A 22,971-nucleotide genomic window follows, 5' to 3' on the forward strand; every position below is an offset into this window, starting at 1 on the left:
GGTCTTGTCAGACCAACCTGGTGGCCTTTTACGATCAGGTCACCAAATCATTAGACGCAGGGGTTGCTGTGGATGTAGTCTTTTTGGACTTCCGGAAGGCTTTCGACACTGTCTCTCACCCTGTCCTCATCAAAAAGCTGGGAGACTGTGGTGTCGATGCCCACACGGTCAAATGGGTCGCCAACTGGTTGGAGGGCCGCACCCAGAGGGTGGTAGTGGATGGGTTCTTCTCGACCTGGAAGGATGTGGGCAGTGGGGTTCCGCAGGGCTCGGTCCTCGGGCCTGCACTGTTCAACATCTTCATCAGTGACTTGGATGAGGGGGTAGAAAGCACCCTGTTCAAGTTTGCTGATGACACTAAGATGTGGGGGGATGTGGGTGCACTAGAAGGGTGCAATAGGCTACAAGCTGACCTTGACAGGTTGCAACGGTGGGCGGATGAGAATAGGATGGGGTTTAACACTGATAAGTGCAAGGTGTTGCACATGGGGAGGAAGAACCGGCACCACACTTACAGGTTGGGGAACTCCCCTCTTGCCAGCACGGAGACGGAAAAGGATCTTGGAGTCGTCATTGACTCCATGATGAACATGGGCCGGCAGTGTGGGGAGGCAGTCAAGAAGGCCAATCGTACCCTGTCATGCATCCACAGATGCATCTCGAGCAGGTCCAGGGAGGTGATCCTCCCCCTCTATGCGGCACTGGTCAGGCCGCAGCTGGAGTACTGCGTCCAGTTCTGGGCGCCACACTTCAAGAGGGACGTGGACAATATGGAAAGAGTCCAGAGGAGGGCCACTCGTATGATCAGGGGTCAGCAGGGCAGGCCTTATGAGGATAGGCTACGGGACCTGAACCTGTTTAGCCTCCACAAGAGAAGGTTAAGGGGGGACCTTGTGGCCTGCTACAAACTGGTCAGGGGGGATCAGCAGGTATTGGGGGAGTCCCTGTTCCCCCGTGCGCTGCCAGGAGTGACCAGGAATAACGGTCACAAACTGGCGGAGGGTAAGTTTAGATTAGATATTAGGAGGCGCTACTTCACAGTCAGGGTGGCTAGGGCCTGGAACCAGCTTCCAGGGGAAGTGGTGCAGGCTCCTAGCCTGGGGATTTTTAAAAGGAAGTTAGATGAGCACCTTGCCGGGGTCATCTGACCCCGGTGCTCTTTCCTGCTAAGGCAGGGGGTCGGACTAGATGATCTACCTAGGTCCCTTCCGACTCTAGCTACTATGAAACTATGAAACTATGAAACTAGCCACTTTGCACAGGCCTACAGCACAGGCTCTCTGCAACCAAGGGCATGCTCTTGCACGCCCCCAGCCTGAGCAACTGCAGGCATGTACTTGCATTTCCTCAGCCCAGAGTGAATGTCTGTGCTGTTACCAACTGCTTCAACCTAGGCAGGTTAGAGTAACTTGCGCAGGTTGAATCAGCTCAGGCTCTGCTTTTTCGAATGTCTGTCTCTACCCTTGCTGAGCAAAATTTAGGGTATGTCCGTACTGAAGATGCATTGTGGATGGCACAGGGATATTTTAGCTGGCTTTAGAGGTACTAACTTGGGTACTAGAAGCAGTCTAGTTTTAGCAACCCACTGCTTGAATAAGCAAGATAAAATAGGTCAAGTGGTGCTCCATGCTGCTGGAGGTAAACTACTTCCAGTAGTCAACCATCTTGGGTATCTCTACACTGCACTGAAGTCTGAAGTGTAGATGTATCCATTAGTCTTGAGTACTCAACATGAGGATGACTTGTGGTGTATGGTGATCTGCCTCACGCTAACTTTTGCAGCTTGTAATGGAAAATCTATTTGAAATTGATCATAAAATAGTTGTGAGGCTTTTCATATCAAATTTGCTATTTTTTTTTTAAATTAAAAGAAAATTCTAGCTGTCATCACTATAAACTCAGCCAAGCATCAGTAAATTGGTCATGAACTACAACTAGCAGCTGAAATTCTCTAAAAGGTTCTTCTCTTGATTAGATTTGTGGAACTCCAGAGAAGGCTATAGGGTAAGAGATAAAACACAGGGACGTCATTCAACAACTTCAGTTGGTATTTAGCAAGGTCCTGAGTAGAAGCTACTTCATCTTTTCATGGCTGGGTGGATTTCCAATGATAATAGGAAGGGAAGAGCCGTAATCTATGTTAGATACTCGAGGAACCAGACACGTTTCTAAATATACAGTCACAGAGTGATAAATAGGTTGGTGCTACCTTTGCAGAGTAGTGCATGTCTTTACTTCCAGAAGGAGTGCTGTAAGAGGAGGAATCTGATTGGTTAATCAAGGCCTCAGTAGGTGCTTTGATGCATTTAATAAATCTTGTTATCTAAAAATGGTCTGTCAAGAGGTGAAATTAGATTAGATACTTGCAGCTCAAGTGAGTGAATATACCTGGTCTTCAGTCCTGCACCTCTGATTGCACTAGAGATGCACAGTGATCAATAAAACTGGCCCTTAACTTTTGGTCTAGGCAATGCATGTTTTCCATCAGTTTCAAAGTCTTCCATATGGAAATATTGAAGTACCTCTGCTAAAAACTGTTCCTGAAATGCCCGAGTAAGATTATTGATGGCAGATCTCTAGGACGGAGACATCTTGCCTGAGTAGATAAATGGAGAAAGACTCTGCAGAGACATCCCTTTGTAGGTTGTGAGGCAGTTGTACATGCATACTTTCAGGCATGTGCTTAAGTAATATGTTAGATGGCAACAGAGCCCTTAATCTGGGCCAGAATGAATTCATTTTTTGCCTTAGAGTGACACAGAGTTTTAACCTCTATTGTTGTGGCTCACAAGATGCAAAAGATACAGTGGAAGGTTGTGTAGAAGCTGTCTATAGCCATAATCTGAATTTGCCTCTAATACAATTCCTTCTCCCAAATCAGTTTTAAAAAAATATCGTGCCAAATGTGAAATGTCATTACAACCCCCTTGTGGTTAATATATTATTGACAGCAGCAAATTACAGGGAAGTCTCCTAGGAGTCAAACTGCAGAGTAAATGCTGCTGTTTATTAATGTGTTCACAGTGCATCAAGTTTTTCTTGGTACAGAAGTAGAAAGAGGCAGCATTGGGAGCCTTTTTCTTACCAGTGACAGTGCTCCATCTCTTGTTCTTGGTGTGAGCACTTTGTGCAGCCCAGACGGGGCTTCTGATTGCCACTAATGGGAAATATAATCATTCACTTTGATTTAAAATTGTTCTGTTTTTCCTGTTCGATGTATTATGTATCTGCTGCTTAGCTGCCCTTGGCATAGAGCTGCTGTTCAAATAAATGCATTCCAGTTAATTAAGGGGTGGTAGGGGGAGAAATCCCAATTATTTTAGCCTTTCCATCTTTGCATCTTCCATGTCTATTGTACTAATCATTTTACTGTTATCTGTCTACTTGTGTTTTTGTCTACTTATGTTTTTTTAATTATGTTTCTGCCTCCCTCCTGGACACGCACAGTTTTCTCCTTTTATTTTAGCTTGTTTACATGGCTCCTACTTTACTTCCAGAATAAGCATTCACCTCATGGCAGCTTTTTGTCCACATGGCTGTGATGGAGTTGGCTGTGCACTGATCCAGCATGTCCGCTACCTGTATAACCTGGTTTAATCTGTTCCCTCCTTAAATATTTTCTCAGGGCAGATGCTTAGTCTAGGGCTTTATGTTAGGGAGTTCACAAGAATGATTTTCCTTGCCAGTCTCTTCAGTCCAGGTGCTTTTTGTTTTGTTTTGTTTTTAACCAAGGATGTGCTTGCTATTTTATCAAATTGAGCTTTCCCCAGTGGGAAGGAAAGTTAATAGGTCCTATAAGAGTCCCACTGATAAGGAAGGGGACGGGGGGGGGCACAGGTCTGCTTTTTTTCCATTTCAGAACCACTCCAGGCCTAATCTTAGTTATGTTAATTTGCTCTATAATGTAGAGAGAGACCTGATCAGAGAACAAGCTCTTTATGAATGACCTCTATTCAAGTAATTTTTCCTACAATCACCCAACTAAGATAACCCCAAATTAAGTTGCATTTAAAAAATGTGAATTTGTTTGCTCACTGCTGTTACCTCCATTCTGTTACACCTTCATAGTACTCCTATTTCCTTATGTTGACTTCAGAACAAGGAAGATTTATGAAAAAGGGATTGTTGCTGACTACCACCATGCTGGGTTTATCTCTCAAAATATTGATTTTTAATTAGAAAATTGTATCTGAGTTCTGAAAATTAGAGCCTCCATTTAAAAATTCCTTTAGCTGTTTTAAGAGGCTACTGTGCTGTACCACAACACCATTTAAGTGGAAATGTTAAAGTGAAAGGGAAGGAGGATCTTTTTGTTTAAGGTGAAATCACGCCTTGAAGAGTAAAATTAATTGGTATCATCCAGTTTTCTTAAGGAGATTCTCTAAAGTCAATTCCTTTTATCCTCCTAAATCCCTAAAATTCAAGAGGTCAGGGAAAGCTCAACTTGTTTATTTTTTGCAGCAGAGCAACAGAGTAGGCTGACGGTAGTCTGAATCTTGAGCAGTGTGGGCTGTATTTGCTTTCTTGAAGCACTGCAAGTAGGGTAAACCAGTTGTGAGCCTCATATCTTAACAGAAATGGTCCTGTTTTATATGCGAGTCCACAGGAACTGGTGTGCCAGAACTTAAACCAAACATTGATGACATGCTGTCCCTGTAACTGTTCCACTGTGAAGGGATGCTATAAAAGGTGCCAACATTTTTCTGAAATCAAGGAAGACTATGGGCATAAAGAAAATCTGATTTTGAGACAAGGTTCACTGGCTCACACAGCTCCTTAAAGCTCTTGATTTGAAAGTGAAAATGTGTGATGCAAATGGTTTTTTTTTTTTGCACAGGTATAAACAGCCATATGGTGAAAAGATTTAGCTTTGGAAGAGCTTAAAAATGTTGTTAAATGATTACTTGGTCTTTAAAACTGAATGGGGAGATGGGAGGGTACCCTATTAGTAACAAGTCTTGTTCTACCTTATGGCCAAAACCCACCCCAAACGTAAAGTATTATTTCAATAAAACAGCTCTACCTGTTTACTTCCACTTACCTTGTACCAGTAGTCTGCTCAGAGGGGAGCTGCAAGGGGTAGAGGTTGATGGTGGCTAAATACTTGGAATCTTCAGCTCTGTCACACTTAGTTGTGGTTGTTGGTTACTTTGAGTTTGTACTATGTTTAGTTTAATCTGCTCTGAATAGCTGTTAATTTCTCTGTTGGGTGATTTTTTGCACAAGGGCTAATCACACGTTTCTATAAATTATATTAATTTAACTTATTTGCCTAACTGTTGTTCTGCAGCAAGTAGCACGGATGTTCTCCGGTTCTTGGCTGTGTGGTCTTGCTGCAGTTGGAAGCAGAACAGAAACATCTGAAAAGCATTATTTGGATTATGCATGCTGGAGCATCTAATCTTACCTTTAGGATCTGGTTCCTAAATCTCAGTTGTTCTCACCCATTGTTGCCTAATGTGTGTGTCCCCAACATGACTGTCTATAGTTATGCTATTAGTGTGAAGATTCTTTGACACCACAGGAACAAATTAAAGTGACAAGTCAGTGCAAATTGCAGAAACAGGTCTTAGTTTATACTGCATCTTTTTTGCATTATTAGTGAACCAGTATAATTCTGGGGATGGTGTAGGAAATAAAGCCAGTTTGGTGTACTTTAACTGCAACTGGTTTAGGTTTTAAAGGCACGAATGGGTGATCAGTTGAGCTTGCATGCTATTCTGGTTTCTTTGGAAAAGATTTTTAATTATGTTTTTAACACACGTTTTCTTCCTCTGCTCCCAGAGTATGATTTCATCCATTGTAAATAGCACATACTATGCCAATGTGTCAGCAACCAAGTGCCAGGAGTTTGGGAGATGGTATAAAAAGTACAAGAAGATTAAAGGTAAATTGACTTTAGTTATTCTTAGTTTCCAAGCCAATGAACTGATGTTGACTGTTTGATATGTTTTAAGTAAGAGTGATAATAAGTCTTAATAATATTAGTGAATTTGCTTGAAAATAGGGCACAGTTGCAGCATACTGGAATTAAATCCAACGCTTTACAGTTAAGGATGGTGTGAAAATAAAGGCCATTTGAAGCAAACAGCTAGTCGCATCACATTTTAGATTGTAATTGCATTGAATTGATCAACTATGTGTGTAACAAAAGTAAAACAGTTTGAGAAAAAATCTGCTCTAACAGATCAAGTTTTAAAAGTGAACTCTTTCTGCAAATCATCTTTATCATATTTTATTCATGAAAACTAAAAACCTGTCCCCTTAAATTAAATATGCCCTTGCTGGTGTCTTCAAATCTTTTTCATGTCACACCATCTGAAATTTGGGTATAAGTGGAGCATCTGAGACCAGGCTATTTGGAAACATTGGGGTTCATTCAGTCCTGCTTGTCCCATTGACACAAAGGTGAAATCGGCTCATTTTTATTATACAAAATGGAATAATATTAATCGATGAAATGCTAATGTTTGAAACAGCAACATTATTCTTTATAGGTTCTTCATACTGCCTCATCCCTGTAATGTCTGAATGCCTGCCAGGAGTGCATTAGGTGGTGTGCCCAACATCTGTCACCTGTAGTTCATTATTTTATTCATCTGTTCCTCAGGGGGAGAATTCTGTGTGCACTGTACTGTTCTATTTTGGTAGGATTTTGTTTCTGATAACATGCAGACTCCTGTATATTCAAATCTATGGTCATATTCATATAAGAAGAAACTGTTGAAGAAAATGTGCTTTGCACTAGAAGCAGAAGGTTGTGAAATCTGTGATGATTAGTTTTTTTCCAAAAAAACCAAAGAATCTTCCACAGAGAATAGCTTTGACCTGTAGCTGGTGTTCTTCAGTGTCAGTCTCATCATTGTATGTTTCAAGCAGAAAAGAAAGATTCCTTCCCTGAAGTAAGGCATTGGCCATTTGGACACTTTTGTTTATGTTTTTCTTTTATCAGCCAGAAAAAGCATGTGTTCACAAGTCATGGATTGAGATTCTTTTATAATGTCCAGTACTTCCTGCAGAGTGAAAGTTCTGAATGTATAGCTATTCATAAAACTAATATGTTTCAAAATGTTACCCTCAATCCTTTGCTCTTAAAAGCTAGAATGTAGAAGGAAACAGGAGGATGCTTTTTGATTTAGTTAGAACAACATGGAATTACATTAGATTTCTGTTGGGAAGCTTCTTCATGAGATGAGAGTAGTTAGAATGAACTGGTACCAGTTATCAGGGGAAATGCTGAAGGATCCATTCCCCCCCTGCACAAGGCTATGTATGGCCCATTTACTTTCATATGTGTCTACATGTGTGCATGGAGAATGAAATATGCTTTTCCAAGCTCCTCTATGCATAACAGTTATGTTTGTGCAACAGGAGAGAGAATGTTTTATGGTAAAAAGGTTTGTGGAGAAAATTACCTTAGCTCAGGTAAAAGTGGGGAGAGTAGGAATTGAAGGTACGTTTCTTTTCTTCTGAAATTACATAGGGATCATCTACAAATTCTGATTTGGATACTTACTACATTGTTAATAGCTACCCTTGTGCCAAGTAAACTGAATAGTTCCTTTTTCTGAGCCACACAATGGTGCTTTAGAGTAAGTGTTTTTATTCCTCTAAATGTTGCCTCCTATAAAAAGGATTTTTAAAGTGTTCTAACATATCCTCTTGGCTCAAAAATATCAAAAGAATCAAATAGCTTCAAGGTCATTTGGTGGTTTGCTTTTATTTGCTGTTACAGGAGAAAAGAGATGGGCTTCCCATTTCATTAGGGTAGGGTGTAATGCCAGTTCCAGAGGCACTGGAAACCCTTCACTGTAGTGTTCTTAGAGTTGCCACTACAGGCTCTAAGTGTTTCTAGCACGCTGCGCTCTTCCACTTTCTTCCTTTCTTAGAGCATTCTGTTCTTCGAGCTCTTTCTTTTTTTAGTTAGTAAGTGCACAGTTAAATTGTTAAGTGCAGTAAAAGCAGAATGAGACCTTGATTTCAGTCAAGAGGTCAAGGATCCAAACCTAAAGAGTTTGCCAGATAACTGTGTATATGTGCTATTCAAAGAGACGCAGCCAGTCGTTGCTGTTTAGAAATGTATGTGTGTGTTAGTAGGAGGAGAAAAGGGAAGGTTAAGGTATGTGTGAAATAAACACAAGCTGCTATCAAACAGTTCAAGTAGTGTTGATTCATCAACCAAACGAGTGGGAGGGAAAACAAAGAATCCATGACAGGTACAGTGGTGTATAAAAAAGAAACTGCTATGGGATTTAATTGTAATCTGAAATCCACAGAAAGGAAAGATTTCTGACTTAATTTTGATGCATTTAATTTCACATCTTTTTTTCTTTGTTATCATTTCATTTTTACTTCATAGCCCAAAAGTCTATAGAATTTAATATTTGAACTCAGTGACTTTTTTGATTTCTACATAGCTCTTTTTATTTTTATTAAATATATCCACCTTTATGAAAAAAAGTATAATAGCAGCAGCAGCCTTTGCCTTTAGAAACAAATTCTGCCTTTGGATATAACTGACTTGAATGGTTTGAACCAGCACACACAAATGTGAGGCCAGATTTGTTTATTAGAAAGTAAAAACAACAAACAATTCACATGCACTGTGGTAAATACAAAATAGGAAAGAGCTTGAAACTAACTTTATTAATGTTGCAAGCAAAATGCAGTCTACAGTGTTAAATGTGGTTCCTATTATCTGCTAATGTCTATTTTAATAAAACAGTGGGAACTAAATGGTTGCTTCTTAATCAAAACCATGATTTCCTAAACATAAGCTATGTGATTCTGTTACAAATTGCCACATATAGATCTCCTAGGTCAAACTTTTTTCCTTTCTCATAGAAATAAATAAACAGTAAAATAATTGTACACTCTGGAAGATCAAAGTAAATACAACTAAAGCCATGCAAAAATAAAGTCTTCTGGAAAAAGAAGAAAAGAATCAGGTTGCAGAGCATATATTTAATGTTTAAATAAATATAAGAAAGTGAACAATCAATAATTTGATATCATTAACAACAGATGTAAAAGCTGTATACAACTGGAATTGTATGAATTTTGAAGTAAACATTCTCAGTGTGTATTCTGTTGAACATACTGAAAATATGGCTAAAGTATTTACACTTTATAATTTTAAACAGTTTTCAGTTAGTACAGCTCCACATGTTAATTTTGTCTTGTGTCAGGGCCCTGCTAGAATAAGATTCTGGCTTGATTTATTTCCCCACCCTACCCATCCCCTTAAGGTTTTAAGATATTCACAGTTTACTTAGTGGCACTGGAGTTAGTATACAGACAGATGCGGGGAATTTACTAGTGTGAGAATTGGGGTTTGGGGTTTTTTTGGCCTTTTCTTGCCTGTTTAGTCTAGCACATGATATATGCATTAGGGCATAGGTGAGTGGACAGTTGTGCAAAAGACAGTTAAAAAAAATCTTTCTGATCTCTTTAGGGTGAACAGTATTTAATATTTTATTGTGTGTGGGCTGGAGGGGATTATATTAATGAAGTTCTAAGTGTAAATGTATAAAAGGTTCAAAGCAAGAAAGTAAAGATTCTTTGTCCTTTCCACTTGGTCCATATGTAACACTTTAAAACAATAATTACATTATCAAATCAATATCAATTTTGTAGCATATACGCATGTTGCATACGTTAATATTCTTATACAAGTCTTTCATTTTAATTTTTAATTTGATTTTTTTTTTTTAAGTTGTGGGGTTTCTCTTTCTTTATACTACATCTTTCTGCTACGTCTTGCAGTACGAAGGGGCCCATGCATTGGTAGCTGCCTCATAGAGACTTCCTTCATGCAGCTCCTGCTGAAGGTCATGGAAGATGTGGGTGCCTAGTATCTTTGAAATTCTGAATGATTAGTTTAATATTTTTAGCACAAAAAATGCAAAATTCAGTCTCTTGTCCAAAAGTGTTGTGATCTTCTGCCACCCATTGCTGTGTTTTGCGTGTGTCAGAGTCAAACAGAAATGTTCTGCCTCACCTCCTAGATGTAGATTATATAATAATTGTTCCAACCCTCTGAAGGGCGAGCAGATTATTATAACCATAATCATACTTCAGTGATGCTTTTCAGAAAAGTTCAGTATTATTATCCCCGTTTTACAGATGCAGAAACCAAGGCCCAAGGTGGCAAAGTGGCTTGCCCTTCATCACTTAGCAGCCAAGTGACAGAACTGAGAGGAGAACCCAAGTCTCCTTAGATGAAGTTTAATTCTGTATCTATCAGGAGACGCTTCCTGTAGTATAGCAGAAGTAATTTTGTTTATGCTCCCAGCTTTGTTTTGTGCATAATTTTTTACAATGTTTTATAGATTCACGTTGGTTCTTCTTTTGTGAAAATTAATACTATTTTTCAAAATAACTATATACAAAGAATTTTTGGTGAATGAAATTCGCAGAAATGATTCATTCATTGTCCAGTATTTTGAATTTGGAGCATTTTGGGTAAACTTTTGCTAGCAGTTTCTCAGCTACTCTTGTTTTTTTAAAAAGATGCATTCCCTTCCCAAGTGTCTACCTGCTTTTAGTTTTATTGAAAAGATCATCATCACATCAACATTTTCATTATTTGTTGTCTTTTTAATGAATGCGCATATTTTTTTCTTTGCTTGAAAACTTAATTTAGAGTCAAGGGAAAAGACCATCAACAAATAATAGGAAAACAAGAAACCAAAAAGTCTTTGTCTGTTGGTTCCTGTAATAAGGTTCTTTATTCCTCAGACTAGTGATGATCCAAATAGTGCTTCTTTTTGGCATAAGTTCAGAGACCTTGGCTCTGGCAGTCTTTTGTGAGGTGATGAGTCTCCTGGCATAAATGAAGAGTGCCCAATTACTTTTGATTTTGATAGTTCAGGACTTAGCTGTTACAGGAAAGGGATCATATATCTCCCTTAAACTGAGAGTCTGTTTAGTCTGATATTTTTGACTGTTCTTGATTTTCTGATATTTCTAATTTGTTGTTGCGGGCTCTTTTATTCTTTGAAAGCATGTTTACTTTCTGAGACAGACTGATGGAATCTATTTTCTGATCATCATGGATCTAAACTGACATCACGGTAGTAGAGTATTTAGAAACAGCAGCATCTGAACTGGCTTCCAGCTTTGCTACTCTCAGGCTGCAAAAGTCCACTCTAATTCAAGGTAGTATTTTATTACTTTCTCTCAAAATTATTCTGAATTTTATATTTGAAGAAAGTCAAAAGCTTATGAAAGCTTCACATGAAGATATTGCCCACCCAACACTTGCTTTTAAAAACATGCGCTGTGCTATTTTTTTCATTGGACCTTTGAATTCTTGATTTGGTGGTTAAGGTGTAAATATTTAGACTACTTATGCATATTTGGTTGTGGGTTCAGTTGTTGATATGGACCAAAGTAAGAGCATAGCTTTTTAGTTGGCTCTCCCCCCTACTCTGAGAGTCTTAATTTTTCATCTGCTTGATTTTGCGAATTTGTCTTCGTATAAAATCCCATAGTAGGGATTTTCCCCCCCCAAATTTAGTCTTTATGGGGGGGAGGTACACTGCCCAGCCTTCTGCCTGACTTGTTATAGTTAGCATTTAGAGGGCCCATGAAGGTTTTAAAGGTTGCAGCTCATTAAGGGATGAATTCACACCTAGAATGCTGTTAGGCTGTGGATCATCTTCTGTTATGCTGCTTTGACAGAACAGGAGAGCTTTGGTTTTCATTGGACATCTGTATGTTTACAGTGTAAAAGGTAGCATCTTTTTATAAATTTGCATAATTGGCAGGATACAGCTAGAATTATAGATAGCAGAAAATTGTCTGCTTCTTTTCACACCTACATTTTTCCTGCTGTCCCTGATATTAAGACTACAGTGTTGAAATGTGCGTGTTTCATTGAGATATCATCTACCTAATGTGTAGTGTTCCAGGAGCCTCTGCGCAAAGGTCTGCATGCCTGTTAAGCTATGTGGAGAGAATTAAAACTGCCTTAAATTAAATTTTATTATAAAGGATATTTGCATGTCTGTGAAGATTTCAGCTTTACAAAAATTTATTTTTATTTTTTTGATTCACTTCACTGTGAAATCCACAGGGATCTTTGACTCCCCTTGAATCATGTCCTTTATGGGATGGAGAGAAGATTGAACCCTAGCTTTTCATACTTGTGCTTATTCCTTCTCAGAAACAAATACTGTAAATATGCGTGGCAGCAATAGGCAATTCAAGGATATATGGTTTTGTGCCTACTGCACTTTTGGTGCTGGCCTTACACAGGTTCTCGTTTTACTAATGAGCTAGCTCAGTGATTCTCAGCCAGGGTGCCATGGCACATTGCAGTGCCTTGAGATCTTTTCAAGAGTGATGCTGGATGCCATGCAAAGTTAGTGTTTGTTAGTTTTGTAAACATAACTCACAAGATAAACCCAGTGGCTGCCTATAGATGCGTTTGTTTGTGTTCTTATTAGAGTGTGTTGGAGCAGACTCATTTAATCAAGTCCGTTCTGTGTTCTAATTAGAACACTCCAGCATCACCTCACCATCATGTATATTAAGCCCCCATGCATTTTGAAATGACTGTAGGGGCACTTTATCTAAACCTCATCAAATGAGCTTTTAGATAGTGTCCTGTGGCCATTTTCAAAAGCACAGGGGCTTAATACATGTGAAGGTGAACTGTTTTAATTAGAGCGGTTGTCTGGGAACCACTCTAATTAAAATAGCTTCCCCCACCCCCAAGCATGTGTATAGGCAGCAAGAGATTTTAAATAGGAATTCATAGTGTCAAAAGCTTTTTGATCTTTTATGGCTTCCTGAGTTCTTTGCAATAGAAGAAGTGCTCTAGTATTTTTCGGTAGTCAAAAAGCAAACTAACACTAAGAGATGGCATTTTTGAGGGGTACCTTGTGTCCAGTGAGGTTGAGAACTACTGATACAGTTGAATACATAAACAGTAAAATGGGTGTGCATGGGGAAACTAAACATGGCATAACTAAGAATAGACAAAGGTGTTTCCTGTCTGCTTTCCATTGGCTAGGGTACAGAAAGTCCTCTCCCTGCCTTGACCACTATCATGCAAAAGCAAATTATTATGTATTTGCTATGTAACTGTCGTAGACCATTTACACATTGTGGGGGCGGAGGCAGAGAGAGGGTTTAAAAATTAAAGTTTCTTATTGAGGTGGCTATTCCTGTAATCCACATTTTTTTCTGCTCCTGACTTAGTTTTGCAAGAACAAATAGCTGAGCCAGAGAGCAGACAGTATATGGAGTCAATGAAGGGCCTTGGTAAACATAAAGGTTAGATGTTGAATGAAAATGACTCCTCAAACCAGCCCCCCTGCACTGAAGTGGTTAAGTGGGTTGTGATTAAAAGAAATAAGTAATTATTATAATTATAGATAAAAAGATATAACGTTACCACTTTAAAAGCACCTCCTGTGCTCTAGAGTGGTTCTGTTATTTATAATGTGATGGCTCATAATTATGTGGAGTAGGTAATAGGGTACCCTCTGGAGCGTACCACACCAGCACTTGTTTCTTCAAGACAGTATAGGGCTGTGGCTTAATACATTCTCTTCCCAAAAGGGAACTTGTGGGTTCAAAGGCCAATTCTGTGTGCTTGATGGTGTCTAAAAATGCATGCATTTGATGACTTACATGATTGAGCTTTCTGGCTTAGGGATCGTGCAGGGCAGAAATGAGGTACCCTATCTATCAGAGCTGCATTTGGAGCTCTCTGCCTGCCTGTGCTGGCTGTATGTAATTCTTCCCAGTGCTACAATCTTTGCTTTTATGATCGTCATGTTGACTCCAATTTTAAATACTATGAAGAAACAAGCACCAAGCCCCTGAACCTGTTGCACTGGAAAACAAGAACATCTTATGGTGACTTCAAATCACAGTTGAAATAAAGCAGTTTGTTCTGCCTGGTAATAACCTATTACTGTTTATTCTTTTTCGCCTCCTGTTGCTCCATAACAGTTGCCACCTGCTAGCAGCTTCTGTCAGAGTTTATTGCACAGTGCAGAGGAAAGGCAAATGATTGAATGGGGCATAGAAACCGATTTACCATTTGACCCTTAAGGCTAGGGACAGACATTCAAAAAGCCTGAGCCAGAATTGATTCAATCTTTGCAAGTTAGTTTAACCTGGGTAGGCTAAATCACTTTTGTAACCAGGCAGACATCCCAGAAAGGCAGGCATATGCCTGCAGTGGCTCAGGCTACAAGCTGGGGGATGATAGAGGAGCCCCCCCTTTCCTTGCACAGAGCTGAGCTGAGGTGGGGGCATTGCCAGGCCCTGGTGGGATGCTGTGATTTGGGAGGGTTCCCTCCCTCCTGAACAGCCCAGAGGTGATGAAGATTCCCTGTTAACTCAGTGTTTATCACCCCATTAAGAAAACAGAGGGACATTACCAGTTCTCTGTTGATTCTGCCTTTGTCCCATGTACCACAGCTTGGAGGTAGCCAGCATGTGGTCTGCTACCAAATACTGAGAGGTGTCTGTGACTCTTAGCAGAGTGTGGGTGGAGGGTGGGGGGACAGAAGCCAGGCAGGTAGAGACTGTTGAAGCTGCAGCCAGGGAGCAGAGGGGAGGGGTCAGCCCTGCTGTGGAGCAGAGAGCTCCACCCAGCCCAAAGAGCATGCCTGGGGAGTCTGATTTAATTTAAACCAGCAAGGAATCTGGGACAGACATTGCATAAACTGGTTTGAGTCAAATCAGTTAAGTCTGATAAACATGTTTGAATGTGGTATCTCAAACCAGTTTCAGCCATTCTCAAACCAGTTTATGTGCACTGAACACCTGCTCTGTTACAGATTTAAACCAGCTTCTGATCATTTAAACTAGTTCATGTATAATGTCTGTCCCTAGCCTAAAGGAAGTGCCTCCCAGGAGAACTTTTATAATCTTTTCTCCAATGCCTGATGAAGGGTGTTCTCAGGAGAACTTTTACAATCTTTTCTCTAGTGCCTGATGTAGGGTAATTGTCCCCGAAACCTTGCACTTAAAGATTTTTTTTTTTTTTGCAAAAATCGTTTGTCTACCAAAAGATAGCATCTCTACTGTGAGTCCTGATTGGTTGTCTTTTGGAATTTGGTGAAGTTTTTCAGCCTGAAGTAAATGAAGGAGGGAGACTGTTCCAAAGTGCTATGTGAGCTACCTCCTGAGCTCTGGCATTGTAGCTGTTATCCAGTCTTCAGCAGCACTTCATTCTGAGATGCATTTAATCTGTCTAACTGCCATAATAAATTGGGAAGGGTACATATGGGTCATAAGGCATCATATTTTTATTTACAAGGACTCTGGGGTAACGAGTTAATAGTTGATATGATGTGCCTATGTATTTCGATATTTAGGCAATATGATGTGGCGGAGAGAAAAGGGTGTAAGGTTAATATTAATGGCTATGTATACACTGCAGTTAGAAAGTGTGGTTGAAGCACAGTAATATGATTCTACCATTTTAGTGCCATCACATTGACTTCACAGTCCTGCAGGGATCCCTACTAGAATCAGCTTTTAACAATACTACCCATAGGTAAGAAGGAGGCTGAGACTTTGATAATGTTAATTTTTCTATGGAGTATAATAGTTCATGCTGACTTTATTATTGGCATGGCTAAAATTACTAGAATCTGGTTTGTTTATGGCGGGGGGGAGGGAATGCACGTATTACTGAAAAGGACACTAAAGCTAATAAAAAGAGATACAACTTGGGCTCCAAGTAGAATAATATCTTATACTATTATAATACCAGATTGCATTGTGCAGGTTAACCACCTGGCAGTATTTTCATCTTACAAATCCCTATACAAATTGCTTGCCATCAACACAGTCTGGGTAGAAACATAGGAACACTGAAAGCAATTTAAAAATATATAAATATATATTTTACTAAATTTTCAAAAACATTTGGCTGTCTTTATGGTGGATTTTTTTTGATGTTCTTACAAATTTACCAAATTCAGCTAGTGAAAACCCCTCATTGATAACTGTGGAATGACACCAGATTTACCACAGTATAAGTGAAATTGCATGTGGCCTTCGGTTTATTTTAGCAGAATTTCTGCAGAAGTTTGGTTATTGCAGGCCATATTTTTTTTCTTTTAATTTGTGGCAGATTAATTCACAATTGACAAATGACTATTGCTCATTTGTGATAATTTGAAAATGATTTTGTAAATTGTGTATTTACTAAGTCTATCTTAAGGTTGCCTACACATTCATTCTATATCTGCCTTAATGCCAAAGAATGGTATTATAAGAGCTGAGCATGCAGCACTAATGTGAATTGTTCTCATCCATTAGTCTTATTGACTTCATTGGGACTAGTCACATGAATAAGTGTCGACAGTTTCTGTTCCATTGATGGAAGCTTTTATTTTTTAAATATTTTTTGTGTGTTAAGTGGAGGAAGTCAGGTTTATTTTGTTTCATAGGGAACGTATTTCTGATGAAAAGCGTCATATTGAAAATTAACGATTTCACAAATAATTCTCATATTGGCTAAAATTTCCTGAATTTTTGCTGGAAAAACTGCAGATTCAAAGCATTTCACTAAAATTATTGACATTTGTTCAGTAACATTATTTTCTAAATAGTATTTTACAAAAAGCTGGGATTTTCAGTTCTGGTTTTTCATTGACAGAATGGCACGCATGCACAAACATACATTTCTTACTTTTAAAACAAAAATTCCCACAAAAATGATAATCTGGTATCATGAAGATGTCATATTTGGTACTCCTGGAAATTCTGAATTGACAAGTCTAGAGCCTGAAATTTTATGCATCTGTCTAGAACATATATTGTATAAGCAGCATGTGAGTGGTGAGCTGTAGGAGTGAAAGGAGTGATGATTTTTCTATAACCAATAACCTATATTTTACTGAGAGGCACAGACAAGATCCCCAGTATGCCAGCAACCTGAATGCTAACTGTATAAAGCTTCAAAGCCTTACATAAGATGAAATAAAAAACAAATCTTTAAAAATATTTTGCAAGCATGAAATATTATACAAGTCATAATATTAATTGTGACTGGCATTAGTGGAATCCCACCTCTTCTTGCAGAAATCTATGATGAATCAGTAATTTTCTAGTTGCATAGTACTGGGTCCTGAAACACTTTTAATCAGCACATGATATGATCCTGATGAGATAATCAGAGGTAAGGAATAGCTTTATTTCTTTACCTTAAGGATCGTCCTTCAAACCCAGTATTTTACCTCTCTTTCATAACTTTTATCTCCTTTTTAACAAAGAGATCCCAGGATATTGTGGATGAAAGATATTCAAAAGGTGCAATATAACATTAATAATATATTAATTTATTTTGTAGTATGATAGTTTGAAGCTATGTTAATTACTGGGAACTTATTTTGTTAAACTATAAAAATGTTTAGTGCATCCTTTTTCCTAAAGTCATATTGTTTTGATGAGTGTGAAGTTATATTGCCACCAATAGGTAGTGATATTTTTCCGTGAAGATGCAGGATGTTGTATTAAAATCCTATTCTTCATACTTTTCTCTATATAAAACAAACAACGTGTCTTTCCCTGGAGACTTGTCACACCCCCTGATAAGCCTTTGGATAGTCATTAAAAGGCCTTGGGTGGGTTGTTTTACAAGTTAATTTTTAAGAAAACAGGTTCCATTGGTTTTCATTTGGATTTATGCTTTTAAGTCATTTAAGCCTTTTAAAAAATCTCATCCTTTATCTCTGGGATAGAAACAGTAAAACTATTTAATATCTCCAAAGAATTAGAAGAAGCTGTCTCTGTTCTTTGTCTCTATCTTTTGGACCTTATGATTCCAAAAATAGGTATTTCTGTAGAAGTTTCATTTTCCGTCTCTCTCTCTTTTTTTTTTTTTTTAAAGCAACTAATTCTCAAAAATTTTTTTTTTTTTTTTAAATGGACTTAGTCTGAAATTAAAATTGATGTCTTGGCACGGGGGGCTCATGCTGCCGACCATATTAGAGGTACCTATTTCTGGATTCATTTGGAAGGATGTCAAAATTGTACATAGGTAAAAAGTATTTGGACAAGAGTATGGTTTCACTTTATACAGTGAGAATTCAGAATAACTTTCCTGAAGTCAAAGCAGTTAAGCTGGGTAAGATCAGAATCAGACACTTGCAGTCTCCCTACTAATTAGAGGTCAGAGTGATGGCTTTGTCAAGCTGTTTTTACTCAACATTTGAAGTTGGTTTCAAATAACAAGCTTTTTCTGCATAAGATAAAGGTTTTATAGAAGTTAAAGCTTCTGGGAAGCTGAACTTTTAAAAACTGAGCTGAAAATAACAGCTCTCTTAAACAATCTCCTTTTTGTCTCTGTTATGATCCATGTTGAATAAAATGGCACGAGTTTGTTATTTTTCAAGGATGTGTAGTGCTGTTGCAATACGTCACCTTGGCCCTTGCCAGGGGAAGGCATCAGGCCTCTACAAACTTACAGTATGAGTCTTCATATTTTGAGCTAAATGAAGGCTTCAGTCCTGCAAGATGATGAACCTTCTGGCCTGATGCAGCAGAAAAACTTATGTACCTATTTAATGTTAAATACTGGAGTAGTCCCATTGAAGTGAAAGTGACTATTCGTATTTAAAGGTGAACATGTGCCTTCTTTCTTTTTGTTGGTTCAAGCTAGAGTTCTCACTCTGTACTTTGCAGAATTAGGAATGGATATGGGTAGGACATGCATGGAACAATGGGTTTAACTCCAACACAGGGACTCTAGGTGAACTAATGCCATTGCTTTAATTTTATCTGTGCCATGTACAAGACTTTAACTTGAAGCCAGAGTTTCATAGATTCATAGATGCTAGGGTCAGAAGGGACCTCAACAGATCATGAAGTCCGACCCCCCGCCCTGGGCAGGAAAGAGTGCTGGGGTCAAATGATCCCAGCCAGATGACTATCCAACCTTTTCTTAAAGACCCCCAAGTCAGGGGAGAGCACCACCTTCCTTGGAAGCCCATTCCAAATTTTGGCCACTCTTACCATGAAGAAGTTTTTCCTAATATACAGCCTAAATCTGCTCTCTGTCAATTTGTGACCATTGTTCCTTGTTACCCCAAGAGGTGCCCTGGTGAATAGAGCATCTCCAATCCCTTGCTGCGCCCCCCCCTAATGAATTTGTAGGCAGCCACAAGATCACCTCTCAGCCTTCTCTAGTGGAGGCTGAAGAGGTCCAGGTCCCTCAGTCTCTCCTCATAGGGCTTGGCCTGTAAACCTAACAGTTGTATGGTAAGCAACTGAATCCTTGAATTCTTAATAACTAGAAGTCATATTTTAGAAAAGAAGAGTTGCTGCTTGTTTGATAGAGACACTAACAGGTGGACAGAACTTGGAAAATCCAAAAGAATTTTAATGATTGTGGCTGCTTTTTTTATGGTGATTTTTGCGTGTGTGTTTTGTGGGATCCTTACGTTACTGCAAGTAAAGCTTATTTTAGAGGAAAAAGTTAATTTTGCTGCCTAGGACAAGAACTTCAGCCTTAACTGACTTAGTAATATGAACTGAATATACAGTCAGTTGTAACAACAATTGTGCTAACAGTCCTCTTATAAGTGCAAATCAGTATTGATAGTGAATTGTTTTATCTTTTAACAGTGGAAAGAGTGGAAAGAGAAAACCTTTCAGACTATTGTGTTCTGGGTCAACGTCCTATGCACTTACCAAATATCAACCAACTGACACCTTTGGGAAAAACTAATGGACAGTCTCCACATGGCCAAATTCATCACAGTACTCCAATTCGAAACCAAGTGCCAACATTGCAGCCTATCATGAGCCCTGGTCTCCTGTCTCCTCAGCTCAGTCCACAACTCGTAAGGCAGCAGATAGCTATGGCCCACCTGATAAACCAGCAGATTGCCGTAAGCCGACTATTGGCTCACCAGCACCCACAAGCTATCAACCAACAATTCTTGAATCACCCACCCATCCCTAGAGCTATCAAACCAGAGCCAACGAATTCATCAGTGGAAGTCTCTCCAGATATTTACCAGCAAGTCAGAGATGAGTTGAAGAGAGCCAGCGTATCCCAAGCTGTCTTTGCAAGAGTGGCATTCAACCGCACGCAGGTATTGATCTTTATTCTTTGAGAAAAAGAAGAGTTGGGAGAAAAGGTCATAACTTTACAAGATTATGATGGTTGTAGTTCATGAAAAAGAGACACTGGGGAAATAGCAGCTTCCTGTTTTCTTATCACATCTCATTGTCATTATTGTTATAAATCTTTCAGAATTAATGGCTTAGATCAGATGTTCACTGCTGGGTGCTATTAAAATACATTTTAGGTTGCAGCTTTATAATCTAAACCCAAACTTTTCACTACCACTAAGATGCCACTTAGTACTAAAACAAGTTTTGGATTTTAATCCTTTGTCATTTTACCACTTGGTAGATTCTGGATACAAAAAACTGTTTTAGCCAACCACGGGATTCCCTGCCAATGCAAGTGGAAAGCCAGCATAGCAACACCTATGCTACTTCTCTGCCTGTAGTTTGTGGAGGTATGAGAGGGTGAAAGTGAAAGTTATTAAGATAGCAGGGAATGGAACTAATCCTCAGCTTTTATCTTGCTACCTTTATGCTGTTTGTAGCCAGCTCACTTCATAGACGATTTCAGAAAATTATGGGCTCTAGATTAATCCTCAACCAATGCAGGTTCAGAAAAGAGAACAAACTGAAAAAGGCAAGTTTTGTGCCTCCTAACACAGGGGTTAGCAACACTTTCCAACAGGGAGGCTGGAATGACCCAGTTTAATTTGGAAACAGGTAGGCATAAGTTTTCTTATCTCTTTCCTGAACTCCGTTTCCACAGCTGCCTCTGTTGAACTGACAGGAGGAGACATTATATATGCTGAGAGCCTTGTAGTTTGGGATCCTGAGATGTATTTAAAATTGGAGTACAAGTTTCAGCCACTGAACCAGAGTTTTTTTTATAAACAAGACAAAATGAGGACCGTGTGTGTGTTGCTCACCCCAGCACCTCCTGGACGTCTGTTCCACTCACTGCACAGTACCTGTGTCTGTTCTCCTGGATTAATGATTTTTTGGCATTGCCATTTTGGAAATGCCATATTATGATGGAACTAATTAAAGTAGGGAGCACATTTTTATTACTTTCCTTATGCCATTAAATTCATCAGATGGCTACACCAAGAAAAACATTCATCTTTAATCAACTTGAGTTTGAGTTCTGGGGTTAGCCTTGAGGATATCAAATGAAAACTACATAGGAATGTATGAGTATTTCCTTTTTAAAATGCTGCTTTTAATTTGGAAAAGCTTTTCATCCCTCTGGGATCATAACCTGTTGTTTATAAAGCCCAGTATAATCAAGGTAGATGGTATTGACAGAATGACATATTTTGAACTTGAGCAAGAGGTCAACAGTAATATTGCCTTTGTGAATTATACTACTATCATTGACTATGAGATCTATATTTTAGCAAGATTGTTGTGGTTGAATTGGTAGTACCCAAGCCTGCTGTAAACCAAAAATGGATCCCCCAAATAAAAAGGATCTCATATAATTGTTAATTTACTATAGTGCATAAATAGCTGCCATATTTTAATAGTGTAGAAAAAAGCTGTGCACACAAGTCACCTATTGAATGTTGCAATGTCAGATATCTAGACAAGCAGCAAAACGGCAGACATGAGACAGACCAGTCTGGCTTTTCCTAGTAGTTGCCCAACTTTGCGTGTGCTTGCATTGTCTAATAACAACTATGGTAGTGATCACTCTGCACACATTTTTGTTATATGATTTGAAATCTGGAGTAAATCATTTGCAGTCCATTTCTTTTCTTTCCTGTGGTGATCTGGCATAAGTCCAGAATATTTAAGAGACACAGCTGGGAATGGGGAGACATGGACTCTCTTCCCAGATTGATCCTATTTGTGTCGTGTTTTGGCGTGTTAAAAATGGGGGAAAGCACCCAAGTAATTTTGGGATCCCAAGTCTTATTGATTATTCTGAAACATTTTAGTTCCATTTTTCTTTACATTTTACCATCTCTTTTTCCCTGCAAAAAAGTTGTAATGTATAATAAGTGATATTTTTGTAGGAACGATCTCTTCATAAATGCTGGCTATTCAGATTGAATTCCACCCTTTTCCATTTGGGTTGGAATGCCAGATATCAAGATGGCAGTTACAGCTACCCTGGTAGCTTGGTTTATTGTGACTTAACAAGTGAATTATTAAACATTTTCAATTCCATCTGGTAAGAAAATGTTTTAAATGTGGACTCAAAGAACAGTGGATAAAATGTACTGACATCCTATATCACATTTCTCCTCTTATATATCATCATGTGTTTTGAGAATTTAGGCCAATAGGGCAATTGTGTACATTTTGGTGCAGTACCCCTCTGATCACCGGTGCTAGGCGCTGTTAAGTCTACTGGGTCTGGATAGAATGTAAGTACTGTTTCTACCTCTGAGAATCTATAGGTCATGTCCTCAGCCTCAGGCCTTTTATCTGGCTGCTTCTTTAGGATGTGGGGTACCACTGCCAAGCTGCTCTCACCTTCTCTGTTGATTGTCAGATACTAATGCTCAGTTTTTGTTGAAATCTTGTTTCAGGTCACAATAGCCATTTCAAGCCACTTAAAATATCTTTCTCTTATGAATTTGAAATAATTTTCATTGCACATATTTAGGGGCCTACAGAATTTGTAACTCATGGAAACTGCAAATTCACTCAGTCCCTGCAAAAAAGCCCAGTCCCCACAAAAAGGCATGAAATCAGCAGTGAGCAAGGGGTGGGAAGGGGAGAGGTAGGGAGGGCTGCAAAAATAGAAAAGGGCAGAAAGTGCTAACATCATGAAACATACCAGGAGGAAAAGGCAGGCAGATTTCTGTGTGCTGCCTCCCCTTCCCCTTCCCCCCCCCTCCCCCCCAGTGCCTCTGGACACAGGGCCCCAGAAGTCCTGACCTTCCCTAGAGATTGACAGATCTCTAT

The 22,971-nt window shown here is 39.0% G+C and overlaps 1 protein-coding gene across 3 annotated transcripts in view; it reads left to right on the plus strand.

Annotated features, from left to right (window-relative positions):
- Nucleotides 1-22,971, plus strand: part of SATB2 (SATB homeobox 2) — a 175,817-nt gene that overhangs the window by 86,309 nt on the left and 66,537 nt on the right. For all 3 annotated transcript variants that reach the window (XM_090045166.1, XM_090045165.1, XM_090045167.1), the window contains exons 6-7: nucleotides 5,785-5,887; nucleotides 19,606-20,078. In XM_090045166.1, coding sequence (XP_089901292.1) covers nucleotides 5,785-5,887; nucleotides 19,606-20,078 — 576 coding nt within the window. The remainder of the gene's footprint in view (nucleotides 1-5,784; nucleotides 5,888-19,605; nucleotides 20,079-22,971) is intronic.

The sequence above is a fragment of the Crocodylus siamensis genome, chromosome 4 (assembly GCF_052110815.1).
Source record: "Crocodylus siamensis isolate JL-2025a chromosome 4, ASM5211081v1, whole genome shotgun sequence".
NCBI classification, from domain to species: domain Eukaryota; kingdom Metazoa; phylum Chordata; order Crocodylia; family Crocodylidae; genus Crocodylus; species Crocodylus siamensis.